The sequence below is a fragment of the Vipera ursinii genome, assembly GCF_947247035.1.
Source record: "Vipera ursinii genome assembly, chromosome: 1".
Taxonomy (NCBI): domain Eukaryota; kingdom Metazoa; phylum Chordata; class Lepidosauria; order Squamata; family Viperidae; genus Vipera; species Vipera ursinii.
This window is the reverse complement of record NC_139512.1, coordinates 193,132,598-193,151,925: the sequence shown is the minus strand read 5'-3', so window position 1 is coordinate 193,151,925 and position 19,328 is coordinate 193,132,598. Positions and strand designations below refer to the sequence as shown.

The following is a 19,328-nucleotide window of genomic DNA, read 5'->3' as shown; positions in this document are numbered from 1 at the left end:
TTCATGCTATTTTGCTATATTTTCACCTTATCCATGAATGGTTTTATACATAAATATATATAGTAGTCTACGTTTGCATTTTTCTCCTTTAAAAAACATCTATCTATGTGATTTCTAGGAGTCAGAAATGACTTGATAGCATATAACCAATCAATAAATCTAAAACTTTTTTTTGTTTTAGGCAGACAGCTTTCCAGGCCAATTAAAATGCAATTTAAAAATTATTAAATAAATAAAGCAGTGGTTAAAATGGAGATTAGCTTGAAATGTTATACATACTAGGGTTGTGTAGCTTTTCAGAATCAGAGATAAATGAATGTCTGTTACTTGTTAAAGCTTCTCTACCTTCTCCCAGAATTGTACCTTTGAAAGCTCTCAGTGCAACAAAGACTCCTAAAAGGTCATTGTTCTAACATCATATGGAAAGTGCACATAAGTGTTCTTCGGTTACCTTCCTTCCTCCTACATTGTGACAAGTAACAAGTATCTTTTTGGAATATTCCAGGAAAGGTTGACTTAAATTGGCTTAATAATAATTCATCATTCTCATGATCACCTAGAAAATCTGAGTTGTTGCGGCTTCCGGTTCTGCGCAGCTAGCGCACCAGCCAAGGGATCGAGACAATCTGATCCTTATGGTTGATTTCTCTCTGTTTGAGGACCCTAAATAGACCCAAAGCTCAAAGAGGTGGCAAGGAAGGAGGGAATCCCTGTCAATCCTGGGGAGACAGTGGTCAATTCGGATGTCTGGGGAAAGCTCTCCAAAAACCGACAAAAGGAAGGCTAGCGTCATTCAAGAATCTAGCCCAAGCTACATGCAGCCGAAGCCAAAAAGCACTAAACTAAGTTTGATTGTAAACAGCATGGCTGAACTGAGTAAGAATATTGATTTTCTCTCTTCTACCTGACTGATTTCCTGAGAAAAAAACAAAACCCAGAAGTAAAAATCCTTCGAAAGTGAGGGGGGGTCTTTGTTCCACCCTCCTCTAAACGGAAGCAGTGAATTAAGTTTATTGGGGGGGAATTGAAAGATGGACTGGTGCTGACCTCTAGTGATGGATGAAAATACTGCCCTAATTATACAGCCTAGAAAGAGAAGCGTGTTGTCGTGACCTTCAAGGTGATGATTAAACAAAGAGCAGCTGGACTATCTCTCACCGGCTCGGGTGAGAGCGGGGCCGGATTGGTGGATCTGAGACACTCTCCGGACTTAATATTCTTAACATTATTATAACACTAACTGACCATCTGCCTGTTCATAACTGCCCTAGCGGACGTTGTTAGTATATGGTTCTGTTGTATTATACTAGCGCGGAGTTGTATGCCCTCAGGAGGGCTCCTCCCTCCTGGGTACGACCTGCTGCTCTATCCCTTGCTTCCCTTAAGGACGGGCCCAATTGTTGGGACCCTGAGAGGTGGTTGGGCATTGACAGGGGCCATTGGTGGAAAAGTATCAAGAGGCCCCTGGTATGTTTTTAGCTGGTTGTTTTAAGGGGTTAGGGATGGAGGGGAATGGTAGGGTTGGGAGGGATATGGGGTGTATTTTATCAACCGGTTGTCAGTCCGGGCCTGAGACGGTTCCCGGTGAGACGAGGTTGGGGTTGGAGACCTCCAGTTTTCCCAGCAGTGGGGTGGGGTTTTCAATCCCCACAATGATTGGGAATGGCAGCAGGCAGTTACACAGAGGGCCATATCAACATCTGGGATCACGCCCCCGCTATCTTCAAGCGGTGGCGTGCTCTGACCCTCCGGCTGGTACCCATTTATCCAGGGGTGAGGGGGATCAGGCCCCTGAGCAAAGGCTAGTATATTTTAATGCCAGATCCATTGTGAACAAAGCTCCCCTCGTCTGTGACTTGATCGAGGAGGAACACGCGGATCTGGCATGCATTACCGAAACCTGGTTGGGCTCAGAGGGAGGTGTCCCTCTGACTGAGCTTTGCCCTCCGGGTTTCTGTGTGCTTCACCGGCTGCGGGTTCTGGGTAGGGGCAGGGGTGTGGCGGTGGTTATACGAGAGACCTTATGTCCGTGGGAAACTACTGTTGTACAGATGGGTGGGAGTGAGTTGCTCCTCCTGAGGTGCAGCCCTGGGGCTCAGTTGGGCTTGTTGCTGACATACCTGGTGCCCAGCACTGTAGCAACGGCCCTGCCCGAGCTTCTCGACACCCTTTCAGGGTTGGTGGTTGAGTTTCCCAAACTTATAGTTTTGGGGGACTTTAACCTTCCTTCCCTGGGGGGATCGTTAGAATTAGCTCGGGAGTTCATGGCCTCCATAACAGCCATGGACCTGACCCAAATAATTCAGGGTCCGACTCATGAGGGGGGCCACACTCTCAACCTAGTTTTTCTATCTGGACAGTGGTTTGATGATCTGGGAGGGGGCTCACCAACTATTGTCCCCCTGTCATGGTCCGATCATCACCTCCTGCAGCTGGTCTTCCGTTTTGCCACCCCTCGCTGCTGGGCTGCGGAACCGACCAGGTGGTTCCGCCCCAGGCGCCTAATGGATCCGGAATGATTCCAGACGGCGCTTGGGTCTGTACCTATCTCCCTCACTCACAGCCTGGTCGATGCCTTGGTGGAGGCCTGGGAAAGGGCAGCCACTGAGGCGCTCGACCGTGTTGTACCCTTGCGACCCCTGATCCAGCGCAGATCCCATTGGGCTCCATGGTTTTCTGCGGAGCTCCGGGAGATGAAGCGTCGGAGATGGGGTTTGGAGAGCTGTTGGAGATCCAGCCGTTCTGAATCTGACCGATTGCGGCTGAGAGTCGCTACGAGGACTTAGCTCACGGCGATGAGGACAGCAAAGTCTAACTACTGTGCTGCCCTCATCACGTCCGCCGATAATCGCCCGGCCGCCCTGTTTAGGGTGACTCGCTCCCTCCTTAATTGGGAGGTGAGGGAGGAGCCCTTGCAGGGGCAGGCCGAGGAGTTTAGTCACCATCTTGCAGACAAAATCACTCAGATTCGGGCCGGTCTGGACTCTGACTGGGCAGAGACTAATGGGGAGGAATCGAGCGGTCTTGAGAATGTCATTTGGAGTGAGTTCAATCCTGTTACCCCAGATGAGGTGGACAGGACCATGAGGAGACTGAGTTCCACCACGTGTTTATTGGACCCGTGCCCCTCCTGGCTGGTGTATGCAGCTCGGGAGGAGACACGAGGCTGGTTCCAGGCAGTAATAACTGCTTCTCTGAGAGAGGGTACCTTCCCTACTGCCTTAAAAGAGGCGGTGGTGAGGCCCCTTCTCAAGAAGCCTGCTCTGGACCCGGCTATTTTGAATAACTATCATCCGGTCTCCAACCTTTGCTTTTTAGCGAAGGTTGTTGAGAGCATGGTGGCGCATCAGCTCCCTTTGTTCCTGGAGGAAACTGATTATATAGACCCATACCAATCAGGCTTTAGGCCCGGGTACAGCACGGAGACGGCATTGGTCACACTGGTGAATGATCTCTGGCGGGCTCGGGACAGGGGTTGTTCCTCTGTCCTAGTCTTATTAGATCTCTCAGCGGCTTTTGATACCATCGACCATGGTATCCTACTGTGGCGTCTCAGAGGGTTGGGAGTGGGGGGCACTGTTTTACAGTGGTTCTCCTCCTGCCTTCTGGGCCGTTCGCAGTTGGTGTTGACGGGAGGGCAGAGATCCTCCCCGAGGCCTCTCGTTTGTGGAGTTCCTCAGGGATTGGTTCTCTCTCCCCTCTTGTTCAACATCTATATAAAGCCATTGGGTGAGATCATTCGTGGTTTTGGGGTGGGGTATCATCAGTACGCTGATGATACCCAGCTTTTTCTTTCCACCCCGAACCAACCCGGTGATGCCCTCAACGTGATGTCTCGTTGCCTGGAGGCGGTCCGGGTTTGGATGGGGAGGAACAGGCTTCGACTCAATCCTGCCAAGACTGAGTGGCTGTGCATACCGGCATCTCAGGAGAACCAGTTTTGTCCATTGTTAATTATGGGGGGTGAGGTGTTGATAGGGCCCGCAACTTGGGTGTCTTCCTGGATTCACAACTCAGTTTAGAAGACCACATAGGAGCCGTGACCAGGGGGGCTTTTGCCCAGGTTCACCTGGTACGCCAGTTGTGGCCCTATCTGGACCGAGATGCCCTACGCACAGTCACTCATGCGCTCATGACCTCCCGGTTAGACTACTGCAACACTCTCTACATGGGGCTGCCCTTGAGGACCACTCGGAGGCTTCAGCTGGTGCAGAATGCAGCCGCACGAGTTGTGATGGGAGTCTCCCGATACTCCTGTGTAACACCTCTTCTCCGCGAGCTGCATTGGCTTCCAGTTGCCCTCCGGGTGAGATTCAAGGTACTGGTGATGACCTATAAAGCCCTACATGGCATGGATCCAGATTATCTTAGGGAGCACCTGCTGCCAGCATCACCTTCCCATCGTCCTGTGCGCTCCCATAGAGACGGCCTCCTTAGGGTGCCGCTGGTTAGGGAGTGCTGACGGGTGATCCCCAGAGGCAGGGCATTTTCTGTGGGCACGCCTGCCCTTTGGAATGATTTACCTGTGGAACTCCGGACCGCCCCCAATCTGCGTTCATTTCACCGGGACCTGAAAACCTGGTTTTTCGATCTATCAGGCCTGGACTGAAGGGGTTTTAGCTTTTTAATATTGTTTTAATTGTTGGGCTTTAATTAATTTAATTCATTTTAATTTTATATTATCTTTTTATATTGTCTTTTATATTTATTTATTTATTTGTTTGTTTGTTTTTATAAACCGCCCTTCTCCCGAGGGACTCGGGGCGGTGTACAGAGTAAGGTAGGTATACAGATTGAACAATAGTGAAAAACAATAGTAAAAACAAACTGGGACCCCAATTAGAGCTATCAGGCCAGGCCGGACTGCTGTAACAGGTAAGTTTTTAAGTCGCGCCGGAAAGTGCGGAGGTCGGGGGCCATCCGGATTTCGGTTGGCAAGCAGTTCCAGAGGGCTGGCGCACCCACTGAGAATGCCCTCCCCCTGGGGGCCACCAGCCGACATTCCTTGAGCGGTGGCACCCTGAGGAGGCCCTCTCTGTGGGAGCGCACAGGACGGTGGGGTGTTGACATTGGCAGAAGGTGCTCCCGTAGGTAGTCCGGACCCATGCCATGTAGGGCTTTGTATGTCATTGTTAGCACCTTGAATTTCACACGGAAGGCAACTGGAAGCCAGTGCAGCGCACGGAGGAGAGGTGTGATATGGGAGTATTGGGAGGCTCCCAAGAGTGTCCGTGCCACTGCACTTTGCACCAGTTGAAGCTTCCGAGTGGATCTCAAGGGCAGCCCCATGTAGAGAGCGTTACAGTAGTCTAGGCGAGAGGTCACAAGGGCATGGGTGACTGTACGTAAGGCATCCAGGTCCAGATAAGGCCGTAGTTGGCGAACTAGTCGAACCCGGGAGAAGGCCCCCTTGGTCACAGCTCCTATGTGATCTTCCAGGGAGAGCTGCGAGTCTAGGAGGACACCCAGGTTGCGGGCCCTATCAACAGGGGGTAGTAACTTGTCCCCGATGTTAAGGGATGGGATGTTCTGAGTATCCTGGCTTGCCGGTACGTACAGCCATTCAGTCTTGTCCGGGTTCAGTTGAAGCCTGTTCCTCCCCATCCATTCCCGGACCGCTTTCAGGCAGCGGGACATCACGTCGAGGGCATCACTGATGTTGTTTGGAGTTGAGATGAAAATCTGGGTGTCATCAGCATACTGATGGTACCCTACTCCAAAGCTGCGAATGATCTCACCCAGCGGTTTCATGTAGATGTTGAACATGAGAGGCGAGAGGACCGACCCCTGAGGGACTCCGCAAGCGAGAGGCCTCGGGGTCGACCTCTGTCCCCCTGCCAGCACCGACTGCGAGCGACCCTGGAGAAAGGAGGAGAACCAACGCAGAACCGTGCCTCCCACTCCCAGTCCCCTGAGGCGTCGCAGCAAGATACCATGGTCGATGGTATCGAAAGCCGCCGAGAGGTCTAATAAGACTTTTATATGCTGCCCTGTAAACTGCCCTGAGTCCTTCGGGAATAGGGCGGTATAGAAAACTAATTAAATAAATAAAGTGAGAACTACAAAATTTAGAAAAAAATGACCTTCCTGGATTATAAATATTTTTTAAATTGTGACTTTAAAGTGATTGGCAGAGAAAGGACTTTTGGTCATTATGGAACATCAGAGATCTGCAGAAAGAACATACCAAGAAAAAATAAATACTTACCAGGAGGAAATGTTTGTTCTGTTACAACAAATGCAAATGATATTAACTTCAAACCATGAGGAAATTAAAAATGAATTTGAAAATTTAAATGAATTCATTCTCAATTTAATGTCACAATAATCAAATGATCAGAAAACAAAAAATTAGAGAGATCATGTAAAGTAGACAACTGAACATAAGCTAGTGGAGACTCAAGTGGAGAAGGACTTACAAGAATCATTGAACTCTAAGATAACTCTAAGATCACAAAGTAAATTTGAGGATAAGGAAAAAAGATTTGACAAAATGGATTACTGAGCTGTTGGGAGTATCACAAGAAATAGGGAGACAAGGGATGATGAGAGAAATCTTCAATGAATATGAAGGGGCAAAATCTTTTTACAAAGACATGATGTTTGATTTGTCTACTATACCCACAACATTTACAAGATTATGGAAAGACTCTTTGATGCAATGGAATATATTGATTAGGAGAAGTGCTTGGCAAAAGAAGAGGGCTAAAGTCAAGGCTATGGTCTTCCCAGTTGCAATGTATGGCTGTGAAAGTTGGACCATAAGAAAGGCTGAGCGCCAAAGAATTGAGGCCTTTGAACTCTGGTGCTGGAGAAGATTCCTGGGAGTCCCTTAGACTTCAAGGTGATCAAACCGGTCAGTCCTAGAGGAGATCAACCCTGACTGCTCTTTAGAAGGCCAGATCCTGAAGTTGAAACTCAAATACTTTGGCCACCTTATGAGAAGGAAGGACTCACTGGAGAAGAGCCTAATGCTGGGAAAGATTGAGGGCAAGAGAAGAAGGGGACGACAGAGAATGAGGTGGCTGGATGGAGTCACTGAAGCAGTAGGCGTGAGCTTAAATGGACTCCAGAAGATGGTGGAGGACAGGAAGGCCTGGAGGAACATTGTCCATGGGGTCACAATGGGTCGGACACGACTTCACAACTAACAACAACAAAGTGAGAATTGAGGAATTAGATGGGGTGTATCAAAGGGAATGTTTAAAAATTAAACACTTGTTTGAATATGGCTGAAGAAATTGAAAGATTTTAGTTTAAGGGGGATGAACTCTCTAAGACAGTATCTTTTTTTTCTTTTTTTCTTTTCTTTTTCAATATGAAAAAATGTGTGGGATGATTAACATAAAGGAAATGTTTTAGATATTTAAATGTAATTGATTTTAAGAAAATTCCAATGGATAACTAAAAATGGAAAAAATGTTTTGAATAGAGTTAAAAATTAGACGATGAATTTATTAAATGGAACATTTAAAGATTAAACATAGGTTTAATTATGGGTAAAAAGAACAGAAAGAATTTGGAAATAAGTGTATACTAATTCAAGAGGGATACGTATTTTAAGTGGTATATTATTTTCTTTCCCCCCTTCTTTTCTCTTTTTTCTCTTCTTTTTCTCTTTTTCTTTTTCTCTCTCACATCTTTTCTTTTTCTATGTCTTTCTTTTGTGTCTTTTTCTTACTTCTTTTTTAAGATATGAAAATAGATTTAAATCCTTTAAGGTAATTAATTCTGGAAAAATTTTAACCAGTAGAAATGTTTTGAACATTGTAGGGAAAATAAATTTAAATAAGAATTGTAAACAAGATTTGTGATGAGGCAACCAAGATGACCAGATAGAAAAGAAGCATGATATTGATGAGATTATTATTAGTAGAAATTTTAGAAAAATCTTTATATTTAATTGTTACCTATCAAATTAATAAGAATTGTATTAATTTAGGTTGCAAAGAGAATATTATTGGAAGAAGAGAAAATCAAGCAAAGTTATAATGTGGATTTTGGAATATAGAAATTAACCGATTGTGATTACTTTGTCAATATAAACCCAGACAACATGCTGTTTGCCAAATATCAAGATGCTTATATTTTAAAAAATCAATAAAATATATTAAAAAAAGAAAGAAAATCTGAGTTGTTGCTTAGAACTGATGGGGAAAATCTTTGAGTATTCTAAACTCTCTTATTACCATTCCTATAATCTTTCGTGGCAGTTGTATAAAGCAGAAATAAATTTATAAATTGCAGGATAGTCAGCATTATATTATTGCAACTGTTAGTATGAAGACAACTTAATAAAGAGCACTTATTACCTGAACAGTTTCTGTTTCTCAGGCAGAAAATTGCATGGGGAACTGGCATTAGGAACAATCTGCCAGTTGTATCCTGGAATCACTTCAGTGAGATTACTGTCTGAACTATACCAAACTTCAAAAATAAGGCCTCTGTTTCCTGATAAGTTGGAAAACAAAGTTGCAGTCATCAATAAATGAACAGAACCATTAGTAAGTTTATAAATGTGCAAATTAACCAGTGATCTATAAATCAGTCCATAACAACCTGAATCTAAGATCTGAGCCCCACCTCATTTCTCATTTGATCACTTGGATGGGCCATAAGTTGAAGATACCTGGTTTAATTTCACTGAATGTTCTATTATTGTCTAATGCTCCAGTTGTACAGCTTATCTTTTGTGGAGAAATGTGTTTAATTTGGCAGGGAGTACCTGTGGAGAAGAAAGAAGATCACAAAAATGAAAAATCTCAGAGCATTCACATTCTTCCATCAAACTCATTACACATTCCAAATAATTGTGTGCGGGTTTTATCATGTTTCCATTTTCTGAGGCTTATACCATGAAATTTGATTTTATCATTTTTACCTGCAGCTGTGACTTTCATAGGTGTATCAAAGAAGTCCCCTGTGATGGTGAGATCAGTTCCACCACCTAGGCTGCCTGCAGCAGGAGACACTGAAGAAATGTCTGAGAAAAAAAATAAAAATGTAATCGTAGTCTGCGTAAGTCCCCCTCCCCTCCCTTTATCTTCATAAGAACTAAGAAGAGTCAGGTCCAAGATGCTTTCTCAAATTATATTCCTGCCTTGGACTCAAGACAACCAACCACTGTCTTGGTTGCAACTCTCCCTCCTGTTCCTCCTCAGACCAGCTCACATTAAGGAAAGTGATTGGTGGACATCATTGGGGGCCAACCAATATTGGGACAGATTAGTTTCCTGTTGGCTCAAGGACTTTTGGAGGGTCATGCATGTCTGTATCTATGTCCAACTGGTAACATTTTTTTAAAAAAATCCATTTAAAAATAATGGAATAGTGATTCTTCTTCACTGAATATGAATGAGAGGTGAAACAATAGAGATACTTTCACGGCAAAATGGCTTCTATGCTTTCTCATTTGGACAGCTTGAGAATTTTTATACCTTTGGGACTATCTCCACTCTCTACACATTCTAAAAACCTAAAAGCTGAATGTGCCCCTTCTGATGACTGTATCCCTTTAATTAGGTCTATCACCCCCCTAAACCCTTCTCATCCCTCTTTCATGCCTTTTCCATTCTTTCTTTTCTGTCCACCTCCAAAGCCACTCTTCAATCTCTTTTTTAAAAAAAATTAATTGAAGCTTCTCTTCTTGCTGTTGTTTTAACATATCTGTAACAATCTTGGCCAGAGTATCTGGGGCTAACCGCATTTCTGATTTGTCTACCTTCTTCTTTGGTTTAACCACAGGTTTAGGGTGGATACCTGTCTCTACCAAAGTAGTGGCCTCTTCTAAGGAAGAATCTATCATTTCTGCCTTTTCCATGATTGCTTGATTGTTCTAGGCTCTGGTAAAAAGTCCGGTTTCTGTAGCCAGGATATTGGCCAATTTTGGCAAGGTCTGAACTGTATAAGAACCAAACTCCCTCCCTTTTGCAGCCTCTTTTGCAGCCGCTTTTTTCATGGCATATTTAAAGACCTCCTTGAGTTTAAGCCACCTTCACTTGTGTGATTACCACCCTGTGTTGGATATCTCTCCTTTTTTTCCTAGATATCCTATCTTTTGGATATCCCACTTTTGCCACCAGTTTGTCATAGGTTCTTTTAAGTATACCCAACTCAGTGGGTTCTAAAACATAAGACAGCCAACACAACAACTCAACTTCCTAGGCAACACAGATGCGCATGCAAATTCACAGGCTAGTATTTACTGCTCACCACTACTCCACTCTTCCCCACTACTCCACTCTTCTCCACTGCTCCCACACTTCCTACTACTGTTCCTTCAACTCCAACACTATTCCTGGTGAGTTCTGTTACTGGCAAAAGTATCTCTTTCTTGCTGGTTTAGGCTGCTTTACCTCCACACATGAACATACATCTTTTTCTCACACACACACACATACACACCGAACCCCCAATGGTCACTCAGCACAGTTTTTATAGCCAACGTTGCTGTGCTGGCTGGGGAGAGGGCTTGAAGAGACAGGACGACAGTTACACAGGTGCTGATCATTTTCTAGGCAGCTTGCCCTCTCACATAAATTCACTCTAAGAAAGTTCAGTAAGCTAGAAATCAATTTAATAGTTCCAAAAAACCCAAAAATGCTACTAGGAAACATACTGGGTCCTAGGTAATCACAACTACATCTCATATATCTGGGATTATTTTATTTATTTATTTATTTTTATTACATTTATATCCCGCCCTTCTCCGAAGACTCAGGGCGGCTTACAAGCTTAGCTTATATTGAAAAATAACAAAATAATACTAAAAAGGTAAAGGTAAACGTTCCCCTGCACATGCGTGCTAGTCGTTTCCGACTCTAGGGGCCGGTGCTCATCTCCGTTTCAAAGCCGAAGAGCCAGCACTTGTCCGAGGACGTCTCCGTGGTCATGTGGCTGGCATGACTAGACGCCAAAGGCGCACGGAATGCTGTTACCTTCCCACCGGAGTGGTCCCTATTTTTCTACTTGCATTTTTACGTGCTTTCGAACTGCTAGGTTGGCAGAAGCTGGGACAAGTAACAGGCGCTCACTCTGTTACGCGGCACTCGGGATTTGACCCGCCAAACTGCCGACCTTCCGATCGACAAGCTCAGCGTCCTAACCCACTGAGCCACCGCGTATATTTCTTTCTTCTTTACACTCTCAGGCTAAAAAAGAATAGATCTTAATTTGTCTGACCTCAAATTAGAAGGCCAAAACTTTCCCTCTAAGGTGGGTGGTGGTGGTATATAATCTTCCATTACATTGGTTATATTCACTACCTATCACTAGAAGGTCCTATAGGACCGGTTTCATTCTTGCTGGAACTTGTCAGGTATAGGCAATTATTCAATGTATGTCCAACTCTTTACTGGGACTGAACTCCCACACTTGTGCTTTGATGACTGTAATGCAGTATGGTTAAAACTATCTTGCAGATAGGGGTTTTAATTTATCCGGTCGTGAACTCTCTAATCTGAGAGAGCAAATACATGAAAGGAACGTGCATCATTCATTGGATCTACAGACTTCTCTTTCTTCAAGCTGCTAAAGATACCATATAATAGTCATCAGTGTGCAAGGCAGTGGTGTCATTCGGCTTTTTCGCACCACTTCAGCAGAACCGGTAGCTAATTTTCCATTGCCCAGGCCCAGAATGGACTTCCAGAAGTGGCATCCACACAGAGAAGCGGTTGTTCACATATTTGAATCCTACCACTGGTGCAAGGCCTGGGATTTCAAATACCAGTAAAGGGTTAAACATATAACTCTCAACCCCTTTTGTAAGGGCCTAAAGACTAATTGGCTCTACCAATCAGTTGGGGCCCCAGTAGGGGAACAGCGTAATGGAGGTGGTTGATTAAGTAATAACAGATCCCACTCCACCCCTGCCCTCCCCATGTATCCTTGGTTTTAATGTCTGATTTTATTTTATTTTTATGTTTTAACTGTATATGTAACTGTAAGCCACCCAGAGTTACCCCATAGTAAGATGGGCAGCCAATAACTTTGATAAATGAATGAATGAATGAATAAATAAATAAATAAATAAAACATACAATGGCTAGTTATGGCTGACATTCCAACAAGAACAATTTTGATTATGCAATGTTTCTAGTAATTAGTAATGAATACAAGCACTGAAATATATAACAGTTATGGCTTAAATTTGCTTTCACATTCCTTCCACGATCTTTCAAAATGAAGCACTGCAAATGTTACACAAAGATAGAGCACAGCACCTGAGAATGTCTGGTACAAGAAAAGTTCCTGTTTAGCACTTATAAGCCAAGCATCTTTGTGTACTATTGACCTGCAACATCAAAGAAAAACAATATATTCAGAAATACTTAAGTGAGGAGAAATTAAATTGACATCTGTAAATTATAAAATGAGGGAGAAACTGTAACATTATGATGAAACACTGAGAAAATCAAGGTTTAAATCAAGGATTAATTGAACTTTTTAGCAAACATTAAAAATATATCTAGCCTATTTAGACATATTGGATGTTTAGTTAGAGACTAAGAGACTGAAATCAAAATTACCCAACCTATTCAGTAGTATGGTTCTTGTAAATCTCTTAGCTATTCATTTTTTCCTCTTGTGCTTCTTTTCTTTTCCTTTTACAGATGTTTAACTAAAACAAGAATTCAGAAAACAAAACATTCCCATACCATTCAACTGGAAGTCTGTCAGGTCAAGGAATTTTCCCCAGTTTTGTGGTATGTATTGTCTTTACAATTTCTTGTAAGATCAGTGTAGCTGGCAGGTTATTTTTTTATTATTTTTCTGATACATCTTGTAATGTATTGGGGTTTTTTGCTTGTACCGATTCACGTGTCTGTTTAAATGCTGCATTAACGGTTGCTCAATGGTGTGTATGTGTAATGGCTACCGACTAAGCCAGACTTGTTGTCTCCAGGACTATCATTGGTAGATTTGGGGCGGGAATGGCTTCCTTCAAATCTATTGGCCACTGCCTAGCGGCCAACCATATAAATAGCTGCGCAGCAACCACTGTTTCAGTTCTGTTCTACTTGACTTCAATAAAGCATGTTACTGTTTGGAACCTTCTGTGTCGCATATTGCCTGCAAAGAACCAGCTACACAACACATCTCTTCCATTTCAATTGTTTGCCAAGAAATTAATAATTTCTGTTTAATTACTGATGCCTCTGATTTATAAAACTGAGCACAGAAATCATAGAATGGAAATTGATAGATTCTGTCTCAGTTTATAACTGACAATTATTGGCCTGAATTTCTGATATCACATTTCATTGCTGAAGATAGTCTGAGATTGCAACTGGGCTACTGAGGAGTCCACAGCAAAGCAGAAGAAATAAAAAAGTAATGAGGTCTAAAACAGCTTTGGTGTACTTGAAAAAAAGCATATTCTAGATATACTTTAAAACTGTAGATTTTAAAAATGCTGAATATCTTAAAGTCCACTATGTCCACTTTGTAAAGTAAAAGGAGGGTGTTTTGGGAGTATATCTAACAGAGAATCTTTGTTGAAGTTAAAAATCACCAGCACCAATTATATGTTGATAGTTTGTGAAATTTCAGGATAACAATTATGAAGTATTCTTTCAGGAGTGTTCTTAGTGGAACCATCAAAGTTAAAAGATAGCCTTTTTGGTCTAGTGGTTAAGGCACCAGACTAGAAACCAGGGATCCATGAGTTTGAGTCCTGCCTTAGACATGAAAAATGGCTGAGTGACTTTGGGTCAGTCATTCTTTGGGTCAATCACTTTTGTTGTGGGGAAAATAGGAGGAGAAAATAATACTATGTAGATATGCTCGCTACCTTGAGTTGTTTAGAACAATAACAAAGGGAGAATATTAAATAAATAAATAAGTAAAGAAATAAATTTCAGCAGAACAATAACATCAATTCTCTTTACTGTCAAAGAACTGAACTATTCTTCACTGTAATAGTGCTCAAATTCCATGTCAGTTCTGAAGTTGCTATTAACATAATCACTACCTCACATGATTCATTTGAGTAATATAAATTGGTGCAATCCAACTCCTGAGTCTCAAAAAAGCTGTCATTGTAGAATAAGTGTTTCTTACAACATAATAATCATCAATTGTAATTTTTCCAGCACATTCCGTATTTGTCTCCTTTTTTAAAAAAGAAAAAAAAATCTGAGTTTATTTGCATACTTTATTTTAAGTACTCAGGCTTCCAAGTAGATATTTTTTTTCTCAGTAACAATTTCCCAACATCTTGCACTCTTGGAAGCTTGGTAGGTAGTAGATATGTAAAGAGAAAACATTTAATTTTTGAATATGGATCTGAACTAAAGAAAATTAAATATAATACTAAAATTTGATTTTAAAAAATAAAATACCTAGCCCAACTGTGTTAACGTTAGCAAAAAGAAAAAAAAAAGTAATTCCAATTCAACACCTATTTGGTTTGGCTTCTGCTCACCACACCCTGCCCCCCCTCATCTCTGTCCCTCCGACTCTGGAAATAAAGAATTCAAAAATTAAGCTACTATACCCATATACAAGCAATTCACGACTTATCACCATATTTGAGCCCAAAATGTCCATTGCTAAGCAAAGTTATGAGTATTGCCTCATTTTGCAACCTTCCTTGACACAGTTGTTAAAAGAATCATTGCAGTTAATTTAGCAACATGGTTATTAAGTGAATCTGGCTTCCTCATTGATTTTGTTTGTCAGAAGGGGATCACAATGCAACTGTCATAAATATATGCCAGTTACCAAGAGTCCAAATTTTATACGATCTGAAGAGAAACCAGAGTATCCAAGAGTCCAAATTTTGATCACATGTCCATGGGGATGCTGCAACGGTCGTAAGTGTGAAAAACAGTCGTAAGTCACTTTTTTCAGTGCCGTTGTAACTTTGAGTGGCCACTAAATGAATGGTTGTTAGTTGAGGACTACCTGTGGTAGCAAGCACTGATTTAAAAATTAAAGAAGAAAAGGTAAGGTTGCTACTCATCAGAAAAGCTCAGAGCCTGGGAAAAATATTACTGAGCAGATGAGCATTTAAATCTTCTGCTCTCTTCTCCAAAATAAAAAAAGGCAGAAGACTGCGGGATACTAAATACATAAATAAATTTATTACCTTTTGCCAATGTATGTGCTAAATCTACTTAAATACTTGCAAAAAAATCTGGCTGAAGTGTTATCTTATGTCCGTGTATTTCAAGTTGGTAGCTTATCCTGAAAGTTATAAAAAATGATGTCTTCTGCTGGACTTCAAAAATTTAACAACTGCAGGTCTACAAGAGAGATTGCGCTTGCTCTTAAGTTATTACTTATTTTTAAATGAAGTTATTTCTACACTGTTCATTTCACTGATGTGTAAACATTACTGTCTCTTGCTTGAAACCAGATGGAGATAAGAAGGTTTCATGAATGCAGGGCATGCCTAACATATGTGATACTTGGAGCAGATAATTTTTTGACATTCGTCTCTCTGTCATTGATACCCCATGTTGCCTGTTGCTGAACATCTAATCAGCAACAGTGACCTAACCCCACACCTCCAGAGAGCCTCTTTACTATCTCCAAATTGTCAAACAATGGAAGAAATTGTTAAAATTATAACATTAAGCAAATGAAGGAACTTTTTTTTACTTACTTTCCCTTGTTATACACTGAAAAGCTAACATTGTGTGACCCTGCAAGAAAAGAAAGCCCATTTTCAGCGTAAGATGCTGAATGTAAATTTATGAATGCTGTATTGTAGGGGGGGTTCATTTTTCATCAGTATAATAAACTATTTTCAGAATTCTGAGCACAACTTTCACTTTGACGTTTTTTTCCCTAGGAAAATGATATTTCTGGTCGCCTTTCACAAGGCTTTCATTTACTGTTTTATACTAGCTACTTATGGTTTATCACACTGGCTAGGAATGTCCACTGGAAATAAAGATAACAGGAAGGGTCAGAAAGGAAAACTAGTTGATTCCTTGCAGAAGAAGAACAACACATACATTTTTATAATACTGAATAAAAACAAAGTAGTATATTATTTTCTCATTTTTACTAACCAATATAGTTGCCTTCCACTCGACATGCTACAGTTCCCAGGCCATTATCTAAATGAATAGGATAACTGTAAACAAAGCAAAAAAAATATTACTGAAAACATTAAAATGTCTTGTTCAAACTAGGAGAGATCAAGTTTCTTCCTTACAAAGACTTCTAAAAAGGTAATGATACATCAATTGCAGGATATCGCATACAGGAGTTCATTGAACACAAAATAATTGAAATAATGTTAAATGCTTTAAAAGTTTTTGATACTAGATTAGGACATACTACATGAACTATTGTAATTTGCAAACTGTTATATTTTCAGTTCTTTAGGCATTAAGTGAGACGAGGTGTTGAAACAGCAAACAAGTTTATTAACTCAGAACAGAAGCAAGCTAATAGCTGCTGTGCAGCTATTTATACAGTTGGCCTCTAGGTGGCGACCAATAGGTTTAAAGTAGCAGTTTCCCAACCCAACCTAATTATCAGCCTGGAGACAGCAAGTCTGGCTCAGTACAGCAACCGTTACATAACACAGACAAAAGTAGGTCAGACATTAACAAGTGATTTTACACAGAAAAATGGCCAATACATTATACCCCTTCCCCCTAGATAGCACAAACTTTGAATTGTCTGATGTAATCTTTCAGATAATTAGGCGACTTTCTTGACCGTTCAGAACATCTAGGGGTTCCAAGGATCTGTCGGTCTACCTGCTTGCCTGCCAGGCTGGGTAGAACAGGGCTCTGAGGTTCAGTGGAGTTGGAGTGACTTGAGTGCCTTTGGCTGGCCAGTCCCGGTTGGCCCAAACCAAAGTCCAATTGTGCAGCGAAGTCAGCAGGGCTGCTACTCAGTGCCGTTTGTCTGTCCAGATCAGGGGATACAGTCTGTGAGTCAGGAGGGGATTCTTCTACAGCCATTTCCCCATCACTATGTGCAAGAGTTCTCTCAATGTGTGCAAACTTCTCTGTTGGACTGCTGACATACAGATTCCGTGTGCTGCCCTCTTGGAAGTCCTGAGCCAGTGACTGATCTGCTAGCCACCGACACAGCTGATCAATGTGCCGGCGAATGACTTGCCCATCTTCTAGGACCACCTTGTAGGAAAGTGGTCCTGACACCTTAACAACCTTTGCTGCCACCCCTTGCCCATAATTCTGGGTCCAAACCTGGTCATCCACTTGAAAACTTTTTGGCATCTTTGGCCATGCATTGTGTGAAGCAACTCTGTTGGGGTGCAGCCTGTCCAGTTTGGTGATAAAACGCCTGCCCCAACAAAGCTAGGCAGGGCTCTTGCCCATGGCAGTGCAGGGTGTTGTGTGCTGGCAGAGTAGAAAATTTGCTAGTTTGTGGTGCCAATCCCCTGTGACAATTCTTTTCAGGGATTCCTTGGTTGTGTGGACCATGAGTTCCGTTTGCCCATTCGATGATGGGTGAAAAGGAGCCGACATGGCGTGCCTTATGAGATTCGCCCTGAGAAAGGCCTGGAATTCTGAAGTGGTGAACTGAGCCCCATTGTCTGAGACTAAGACATCAGGGAGTCCATGTGTTGCAAATATTTTGCACAGCACCTAGATGGTCCTAGCAGTAGTCATAGTGGAAGTTGGAACAACCTCTAACCATTTAGAGTGGCTGTTGACCACTATTAAAAACAGCTGTTCCTGAAAGGGCCTGGCAAAGTCGATGTGGATTCTTGACCACAGTGTGTAAGTGTCCTCCCATTGGTGGATAGGGGCCTGTGGCATCTCCGGCCTGGATTGTTGCCACGTGAAGCAACCATGTACTTGGGCCTTAATAGCTTTATCTATCCCTGGCCACCAGAGGTAGCTTCTCACCAGTGCCTTCATCCAAACTATTCCCAGATGGCCTTCATGCAGAGACTCAAGAACTCTGGGCCTTAATGAGCTGGAAACTATGACTTTACTTCCCCACAGAACGCACCCTTTATGAGCTGAAAGCTCACCTTTCCTCATGAAGAAACTTCGAAATTCTGGTCCTGGACATTTGTCCATCCATCCAGTGTGAACCCAAGTAAGCATGCAGCTAAGTGTTCTGTCTGCTGCTGTCTCAGCAGCTACAGTATGTCTCCAGCATGGAGTCATGACTCTGGCAAATCCTGTATGGCTAGGATACATGCAGCTGGAGCCAGATCTGGCTCCACGTGTGGCAGGGGCAATCTGCTAAGGCTGTCTGCATGGCCCATTTCTTTGCCCAGTTTGTGAAACAGCCTGTAGCTGTAGGCCGAAAGGAATATAGACCACCTCAGCATTCTAGGAGACAGAATCTGAGGTGTCTGCCTGTTTGTAGTGAACAACCCTAGGAGTGGCTTGTGATCTGTAAAGACCATGAAATGGTGCCCATACAAATAGTCATGGGACTTTTTAACCCCAACCACAATGGCCAATGTGTCAATCTGTGCGTAATTGCGCTCTGCAGATGACAGGGTCCTCAAATAATAAGTGATGGGAGACTGTTTCTCATCAGTCAACAAATGGCTCAACACAGCCCCAACCCCATATGGGGACGCATCACACATGATGCAAACTGGCAGTTTTTCATTAAAATGAGTGAGCACCGAGTTCGAGGATAACAGTGATTTGACTGCCTGGAAACTTCTTTCGTGGACATTGGTCCACTGCCTCTGAGCGTTTTTGTCTAAGAGCCAGTGTAACAGCTCTGCCACTGCGGCCTTATGTGGGAGGATTGCATGGTAAAAATTAAGAAGGCCCAAGAAGGCTTGAAGCTCCCCTTTGGACCTAAGGCTTGGTGCCTGCTGAATCGCTTTCAGCTTTGAATCCGCAGGATGAATGCCGTCAGCATCAATGCGGAACTCAAGGAACTCAGTTGACTGTACCCCAATCTTGCACTTTTCTTTTTTTAATTTAAGTCCCACTGTACAGAACCACTGAAGGACAGCACTAAGCCATTCAGTCAGAACTTCTGTAGACTCCCCAGCAATGAGTACATCATCGAAATAGGAGCAGACCCCCGGAATGCCCTTGAGCGTGTGCTCCATGACTCCCTGGAAAATCCATAGGGCTACACTCACCCCAAACTGTAGGCGCTTGACCTTGATGGGTAACAATGGTTTGGGAGGCTGCCATGGCTTCATCCATCAGGAGCTGTTGGTAGGCCTGCACCAAATCTAATTTGGTTAACACGAGGCCACCTTGCAATGATGCAAAATATGGCTGACAACTGGCACTGGGTACGTGTGCTGTTGAAGTGCCCGGTTAATGGTGCACTTATAGTCACCACATATGTGTACTTCTCCGTTGGCCTTAAGTGGCATTATTATGGGGGTCTCCCACTCCCCA

At 42.9% G+C, this 19,328-nt stretch overlaps 1 protein-coding gene and 1 long non-coding RNA gene across 2 annotated transcripts in view; both read right to left on the bottom strand.

Annotated features, from left to right (window-relative positions):
• The window catches only part of PKHD1 (PKHD1 ciliary IPT domain containing fibrocystin/polyductin), a gene marked incomplete at both ends in the record, with an annotated part of 193,424 nt that extends 176,214 nt beyond the window's left edge, over nt 1-17,210 (bottom strand). The window contains 7 exons of the mRNA XM_083349752.1: nt 8,313-8,451; nt 8,630-8,725; nt 8,882-8,983; nt 12,225-12,295; nt 15,614-15,653; nt 16,026-16,090; nt 16,792-17,210. Coding sequence (XP_083205878.1) covers nt 8,313-8,451; nt 8,630-8,725; nt 8,882-8,983; nt 12,225-12,295; nt 15,614-15,653; nt 16,026-16,090; nt 16,792-17,210 — 932 coding nt within the window. The remainder of the gene's footprint in view (nt 1-8,312; nt 8,452-8,629; nt 8,726-8,881; nt 8,984-12,224; nt 12,296-15,613; nt 15,654-16,025; nt 16,091-16,791) is intronic.
• The window catches only part of LOC310632646, a 1,302,393-nt gene that overhangs the window by 315,648 nt on the left and 967,417 nt on the right, over nt 1-19,328 (bottom strand). The gene's annotated exons all lie outside the window — the stretch shown is intronic.